At 46.1% G+C, this 8465-nt stretch overlaps 1 protein-coding gene across 1 annotated transcript in view; it reads right to left on the bottom strand.

Annotated features, from left to right (window-relative positions):
• HNRNPU (heterogeneous nuclear ribonucleoprotein U) overlaps positions 1-1007 on the bottom strand; it is a 13666-nt gene extending 12659 nt beyond the window's left edge. The window contains exon 1 of the mRNA XM_085300591.1: positions 39-1007. Coding sequence (XP_085156717.1) covers positions 39-795 — 757 coding nt within the window. The 5' untranslated portion in view covers positions 796-1007. The remainder of the gene's footprint in view (positions 1-38) is intronic.
• Positions 1008-8465: the final 7458 nt, after the last annotated feature.

The raw sequence follows: 8465 nt of genomic DNA, 5'->3' as shown, positions 1-8465 counted from the left end.
CCTCCCCCCTTCCCGCCGAACCCGTCGCGCACACTCACCCCCGGCGGCCTGAGCCCCGGGGCGGCCGCCGCCACCGCCACCTTCCGCTTTCTTCTGCTGTTGTTGCTGCTGCTGCTTGGCAGGGCCCGCCGGGCCGCCGGGGGCCGCCGCCGGGGGCCCCGAGGCGCCTCCAGCGCTTTTGCCGGGCGCTTCCTTGGCGGCCGCGCGCGGCTGGAGGAGCGGCGGGGGCTGTTGCTGCTGCTGCTGCTGTTGTTGTTGAGGCTGGGGCTGCGGCTGCTGCTCGCCGTGCCCGTTGGCGTCTCCGGCCGCGGCCTCCTCCTCGTCGGCGAGCTCGTCCTCCCCCTCTTGGAAACCCTGGTCGTCTCCGTTCTCATCCTCCTCCTCCTCCTCTTCCTCCTCCTCGCCGCCCGCCTCCTCTTCCATGGGGCCGCCCCCGGCCCCCGCCCGCTCGCCGTTCTCCTCGCCCAGCTCCATGGCGTCGCCATCGGCGGCCTCCAGCCCTTCCTCGTCGTCGTCCTCCGCGGTGGAGGCCGCGGCCTGGTCGGGGCCTCCTCCTTGGTGGAGCTGCGAGGCGCCCCCGCCGCTCTCGGCTGCCTCCCCCTCCATGCTGCCGTTGCCAGGCTCAACTGCGCTGCTGGCGGGGCCTCCCCCGCCGGCCTCCTCCTGGTCTAGCGCGGCCTGGAGCCGCTCCATGAGCTCGGCCTTGAGGCCCTTGTCGGAGAGGCGCCGCTTTTTCAGCTCCTCCTTCAGCTCCGACACCTTCAGCTTCTTCACGTTCACGGGCGAGCAGCTCATGGCGGCGGCGGCTCGGTCCCTGGGCGGCGCGCGGGCGACTCTGGGCTCGGGCGGACGGTGACGGCTCTGGGTCGAGGCCCCGGTGGGAGGCGGTGGGTGGGTGGCGCGGCTGGTTCGTGCGGCTGCGGCAGCTGCAGAGCGGACCCGCCTGGCGCCAAATCCTTTCACCGAGCTCGCGAGGGAGACGCGCCTCGCGGGGCCGAGCACGCAGCACTGCCCGCCCCGCCCCCGCGCACGTAGGCCCTCCTCCCCCCGCTACCGTAACGGCCGCCGCACGCACCACCGCTACCGTAAATACCGGCCCGAGCGCAGCACCCCTGCGCGGCGCCCCTCGGCTCTGCCGCGCGCGGGGCCCGGGGCGGCAGGAGGGGCCCCGGCAGCCCGCGCCGCTCGCGCCTACGCCGCGGAGTTACAGGGAAGGACGAGTCGCCGCAGCTGCCGTAACCGCCTCCGCTCCGACCGCGGTACCTGCGCCATGTTGGACCGGGCGGCGGCAGGAAGCAGGGCGAGACACCCCGCGGCCGCCCGCTCGCTTTCGGCGAAATGCGCCATTCCGGACGGAGAATCAGCCGCAGCGGCACCTCATCAGGCCGCAGCTCTTCCCTCGACAAGGCCCCAGCCCCCCCCCCCCCCCCCCAAACACACACTACCACCACACACCGTCTCAGGGCCCTGTGCTGGGGCCGCAGCCTCGACACGCGGCAGCCCCTCGGCCCTCACTGCAGGGCAGCCTCCACAGGCCCAGCCCGCGGTGTGCTGAACAGAAAAAGGGTTTGAAAATTCAGTTTCAACTGAAAGTGAAAACATTTCTACTCAAAACAGTCACCCTGGTACAACCCTGTTAGCACAGTTACATAAGGACAAAGTAGAGTTACACAGCAGTCTCTTCACAGGCTACAGCAGTACAAGGCATGCACTGGCCTGATCAGTAATTCGACCAAGTTGGTCCGCAGGCCACAGGGCTCACTAAGGTTTTCCCAGGGCATTAACACGCTGCCAGACAAACAACACTGGTCTGGGGCTGAGTGCAGAGCTGATCAGTTAACTAACTGCAATCAAGCTGCTGTTTCTCCCAGCTTTCCTGCTGCAGAGCATTAATTTGGGTCTCCTCTCTCTATTCAGCCAAGTTGTGCACTGATTGAATATTTCCAGTATGGTCAAAAGTTACTGGAGAAGAAACAGCAGAGAGCAGCACAGCTGAACAGGAGGTAAGCATTAGTATACAAGTCTTGTTCATTAGGGAGCCCGAGTAAAAAGTTCATTTTCACTTAATTTTAAAAGTTAAAAAGATGCAAGTTAAACAACCCAAAAGATCAGTATAAAGCCCTATTGTAGGGAAGGTGTACTGGCATGAAGCTGCCTTGTATTGGAACAGGTCCCATGGCTGCCTGAAACAGAACAAATTATATTGAGTTCACCTGTATTCAGGAAAAGGGAGGAGAGACAAGGAAGTCATACTGTTTTTAACTATAGAAGGAAAGTTAAACAGTCTCTTAAGCACACACACGCTGGTCTGTCTTCAGTCAAGCTGAATCCATTCAGAGGAAACACGTTTCAGTCTGCAAGGTTAGCTCAACCCATCGCTACGTAAGTCTTGCTGGAACAGATACAGTAAGAATTCCCTCATGCAATATGTACAGATTAGAAAGAGGTTATCACAACCTTTTGCTTATATAAATGCAAGTTGGTAGATTTTTTCTCAGTTGAGTAGGTCAGAGTCATCTAAATAGGGGAAAAAGGAGGAAAAAAAAAGAAGGGCATCGTGCTAAGGAGAGGTCAATGCATGATCAAGCTGCACTAATGTAGTAACTACCTTTCTTCACTTCTTCATGTGAGATCTATCTAGTCTGCTATATGCTATTCTCCCTTGGAGAAGAAAAAAAGTAAATGGGAATTACCTAGTTAATATTGCAAACTTACTTACTGAAGTTTACAGAAACTCCACAAAAATTTAAATATCTTTTCCCTCTCCTACCTCTATGTTTTGTGAGCTTTCAATTTAAAAATTTTAAATGAAACACACACCACTGAATCTTTATGACTTACAGTGCATCTGAACCTGACAGAGCCCTACATTTAAACATTGTGCTAGCACAGTCCTCATCACATGTTGAGCCATGTTTCCAGAACTTAACCACCCTAGAATCCTACCAGAGCAAACTTTAGAGCTTTATAGATTTTTCCAGCCATTTTTGATACCCGAGTATTGCCTTGAATTAGCACACCTGCACACATTTACAACACTTGTGTTAAAAACTGCCCTGTTTAGAATCATCTTAGAGCTACAGTCCTCACATGTAATCCCATTCCTAAACAATGTCATGTCTGCCTACTTCAGTAACATGCTCATATTGCTTTATACTCCTGTTACCATGGAGAAACAAAACAGCTAATGACTTTGTGGAACATCAAGAGATTACTTACTTACTCCAAAGCACTCAAACCTGTATATAAGGCTCAAGTACCTAAAATAAGAATTGTAATTTGTTTTAAGTATTAAAATAGAAACTTTTTTTTTGGGGGGGGGGGGAGAGAGGAGGAAAAAAAAAAAAAACAACGTACCACCACTATCCTGAAAAAGCTCCTCTCCTTATTAAAGCACTTAGAAGGCTGATCTTTTCTTTTAGGAGATTAATGCCTACCATAGTAGTAAGTGCCTGGTTATATAGTACCATTAATTACATTATCAAACAGATATTCACAAGTGTAGTAAGGGCATGCTTTCAGTCTACAGTCTACCTATTATTATAAAGCAAGAGATCCCAGCTAACTTCCAGCTATCAAGTGATTTCATTGTGGTGAGACAAGCTTTTCTCACAGAACTAAGTACATACAATACACACAGCTGAAATAGACATGGAACCTTACAACTGATTTTCACAGTAAAAGCAAATTAAGTTTTCTGCTGTATATGCTAAATACATGTTTCTTGCACAAATGCTCCAGTTTGGGAAAAACTTTAAGAGCTCACTTGTCCTCCTCAAGTCCTGCCTTTCAGAAGTATCTCTCTTTTCTATTCCTACTTTAAGGAGGGAGAGAAGTTAAGGGAATATGCTTTCTCCATTGCTGTGCCCTCCCTTAATTCAGATAGGGGATCCTTCAACTCAGGTTTTCATAGATCATGCAGACACCAGCCACATCATAAAAACAAACCTTTAGTAGTACAAACTCCTGAAACATGAAGGTTCAAGTTAAAGCACTTCAGCTTCAATTTGCAAAGCTCCTACCTGTGTTATAGTGGTGGCCATTATAAATACCTAGCATCATTGTTGATAGCCACAAATCCTCTTACCTCAAATTGCCCTTTTTGGTCTCAAAATATACCAAATGTACCATAAAAAACACAAAACAAAAAACCTCCCTTAATTTAATTAGAAGTGGCTTCTACCCATAAATAACGTGTAGTTCCTTTTGCTTCCTTTGTACTTACTTATCTGTCATTCATGTCCCTGTTACTTCTTTAGAAAGTTAAAATATCTTTCACTCCAAACCAGGCTCCCCTCTCAAAAGCAATTTGGGATCCACTCAGTCTGCAATCCCTTCTAATCAGTTACTCTGGTCTCTCATTTTTATTTGTGCTTTTTCAGATTTCAGTTAGCCAACCTCTACTTCTCACCCCTAATGTTATTCCCATTAAGCACTCCAGATTCCCCTTGGAAAGACCATTTCTAGTCTCTCTTCTGCTTGCCAAGAATGGTCAGCTCTTTCCCCACCACTGCCTCCCTTTCTGCAAAAATTCTTTTCTTCCCTGGGTAGGGGACATGGACATCTTTTCCAAGGGATGACAAAAAGGACAGGCTTTCACAGGGGGACCAGATGGTCCCAGGGGCCCACCCTGCCTGGACTTTTGTGCAATTCTGCAGGTGCACAATGCACTGCCCATTCCTTCCTCAGAGGAGCTCAGAGTCACATCAAGATCAGTCATACAGACTACTGTAAGAACTGGTCTGGCATCTTCAGACTACCTCTAAGTTGCAGGAATTCTCTTACCTCAAGCACACATCAGACAAATCCGTGTTTATATCACATAGCTTATCAAATAGCAGTAATTCCCTGGAGATGAGATAGTTATTTAAACCTTTTCTTCTGTGTTGCAGGACACAAACATTTATCTTTTTCTAGGTTTGCTCTCTTTCTGCCTTGTTTGTCCTTCTCATGCTTTACTCTACTTTTGACCATCACAGTAGGCTCCTGGGTTTCTTCTGTATATCCTCAACCTACACACATTCAGTTGACACTGCCTTTGGAGTTTGCCACCCAGCACACTGTTACTTTAAAAGAAAATATCATTCTTGAAATACTCTGTTGCCTTCTACAATAGCAGGGAGCATGTGGAGTGAGTCTCTCTGAGTCTTCTCATAAAATCCTCATTAATCGTTATTAGGGCTAGTCAGGAAGCTTCAAACATTTTTAAATGCTAATTTGTCACAAATGAGGTTTCATGGCAAAGGATCAGTTCTGATGATTGTTCACCCCCGCCACTACACACACACATAAATACAAATATATACACATATGTGCATATACGTATTACATACACTCATCTGAAACAAATACCAAGAAGCTGAGTGTGTTTTTTGGAGAAATCTTTGCCTACTTGCCCCGAACTCCTCGTCCCATGGCATTCACTACTGCTTACTGTCAGAGTAAGTTTACAAAGATAGATAGGCCTTGCCTTATACTATCTTCAATATCTCCATGATGTTTTAATATCAAATAAGGCCTAATTCACCTCAGAAGTAAGGCAGCCATTTGCAGTAGTGCCCACTATTTGAAGAGGAACTAAATCCTTATTTCATACAGATGTTTAGTGCCTGATTTCAAATAAAACTAACAGTGGTCAATGGACTAAAATTCAGGTTTCTGGCATTGGTTTGGAATATGCCTATTTCTCCTCAGCAGTATTTTTGTTTCTCTTATAGTACTTTTGTGTGCCCTTCCTGTCATTGTACCTTTTGGGCCTCCAGATGGTTTCTCAGCCAAGTTTCAGTGTACAAATCCTTTTCAAGATCCTAACGTCCTTTTGCTTTTGCTGTGCTGAATTAAGATGAAGTTCTGTATCTAAAACACTTCAGCAATTCCACCCAGCAGAATGAAAGGCTGCAGAGTTACTCTGGGACTACCAGCTTCCACACATGCTCACAGTCCAGCCACATCCACCACAGTCACAGTCAAAGAGCAGAAAAGGATGGAGATGGTACAGAAAAAAATACCCTCAGTAATATGAAAAGAGGAATAAGAGTATGTTTGTTACAAATAATGAGGAAGCACTCCCCAGAGTTAGCAGGAATGCTTCAGTTGACTAAGGAAGCTGTGTTTTCATCACATAATCAGCATTTTTGTCATATAATCCAGTCACAACCCATAACCCATGCTTGTCACCTTTCAAAGGGTCAGCACCCACTGACCCTGTAGACAGAAACCCCCAGAGAAAAGAATCCCTTTTCACCATTTTCAAGCAGCTTTAGCTTTTCTTGCTAAAACACCTGAACTCCTGATAAAAGGTTTCTCAATTCAAAGCATTCAAAGACTTGCAAAGAAGTTCCAAACCTGGCCTTGGAAAGAAAGATTGCATTCTCCTACACTACATCCAGAAAACATTTTGGTTTTATTCAGTCATTCAGAAGCTTAGTGACCATGTGGTTGCTTAGAGTGTTACATATGAATTAATTCATAAGATGATATCAGTTCTGGAAAACAGGCACCTGTAATATCTTGAGATTTTTCTTATAACCTGCCACACACATTCATTCGCTAGAGCAGGCCTATAAATTCAGGAGAATTAGGTATACTAAATTCAGTATGTCCTAGCTGCAGTCTCCACTGAATAAAACCCCTTTGAACAAAGGTCACTCTGTGAAAGTGAAAAGAGGAGGCAATATTTGACAATCAGTTTTCAAAAAACACTGCTTTCCTGAGATAAAGCAGCATTTAAAAATTCTTAAGAATATCAATTACTCTCTCTAAAGTAACTTTAAAGCCTACTTCTGACTGTCTAAAAGACAGTGTCAGCTCCAGCATACCTTCCTGCACGCATACCAGAAGGAACATATGGCCAATATATGTAACTAATGCTACAGGATCTCAGAAGAAAGATGCAAGAGGTATGGGTGGCAGGACAACCCAGCTGACACCTCACAGACTAGCTCTTGCCTCACACAGCCTTTCTGTTCAGCCTTTTTAAATACAAAAAAAAACAGAATGTTCAGGTGACTGCCTTCTCCCATTTTCTTTCCCTTGCTTCCTCATGTTCTAGTCCCCTGCATGCTCTAGACTACACATACTGCTCATACACATACTGCTCACCAGACACTGCTCTTCCTATCATTATATTTTTTGAGTCTATTCAATATGCCCTTCTCCTTCCCCTCTTGCTATGCTATGGACAAAAAGGGGAGCCTGCCATACACCTTCTATGGCACCAGGACACTGCTGGGTGTTAGGCTGTCTACAACATCCCCTGCTCTTCAGTTCAGAACAAATGGCTTCCAGACTGGAAAGGCCTTGCTAAGTAAACACATGAACCCCCTAAAATTTAAAAGAATGATCTATGCTAATTGCAAGTTACTACCATTGTACAACCCCATACCTCCTGGGATCAGCAAAGCTGAGTAAGCAAGCAATTTTCAAGTGTGCCTTCATACAGGTTAACATGCTAGTTTATCTATTCTTAAATTGTACAGCATCAGAAGAATACATAGACAGGAGCAACCTCTTAAACTTCTCAGCCCTACTTTTTTTTTTTTTTTTTTTTTTTTTTTTTTTTTTTTTTTNTTTTTAAACATAGGAAGCCTGCCCAATACAGGAAAAAATGAATAGTTAGATCCCAAAGGGCTCTCTCTACATAGTCTTTGCTCTGGCAGCCCTACAGGGTTGTTGCTACAAGATCCTGAAGGCTACTAAGGTAATTCTAGAAAGCCTACAGCCAGAAAAACACAAAGCCACCTTTCCACACAGTCTTGATCTTAGATTTCTTCACCTTTACAAATAGCAATCCAGAAGTCTAGCTACAATTCCCTGTTATGCCCCAGAATAAGTAAACACAGACAAGACAGGAAGAAAACTACGCAGCATCAATGGTGAGAAAAGAACTACCCTTTCCACCCTCTCTCCTACAGGTGTATACGTGTCAACTGAGAAAGCTATGTCAAATTTAACTGCGTATTAACAAATAAAAGCACAAGTATTAACGACATATAACTTTGAGTATATATGCAATAGCATCTTTAAATAAGGAAATATAGAGAGGCAGTATAAAGAAATCAGAGTTCAGAGAGATTTTTAGGAAACTGCATTTTATCCCATGAAATAGTATACTTAAAAAAAACATTTTGTACCAGGACAACTTTCACAGACTGTTCTTTAACTCACTCTGCTGCAGTAAATCTGCTCAGCCTCTCTTTATATTCAGGGTGGCAAAAACTAGCATCATTTCATACAACAGATGCAGCAGTAACAGAAGCTCTTCTGTGAGAACAGTAAATGGACTGCTAGCAAATAGCTACAGGTAGTTCCCTAGGTAATATCCAAAAGCTCAGCAAGCCCCCTCCTAAATTAATCTCGTCAGCACAAAGCACACTGTCCTGCTTAACAATCACCACGAGAACAAAAGCAGTGGCACTTAACCTTGCTGCTCCCCATCCATAGCCTAGGGACCCTGCCGGAGGCCC

Source organism: Rhea americana, unplaced genomic scaffold, assembly GCF_003343005.1.
Source record: "Rhea americana isolate MKP2758 unplaced genomic scaffold, rheAme1 scaffold_166, whole genome shotgun sequence".
NCBI lineage: Eukaryota > Metazoa > Chordata > Aves > Rheiformes > Rheidae > Rhea > Rhea americana.
This window is presented reverse-complemented; position numbering and strand designations above follow the sequence as displayed.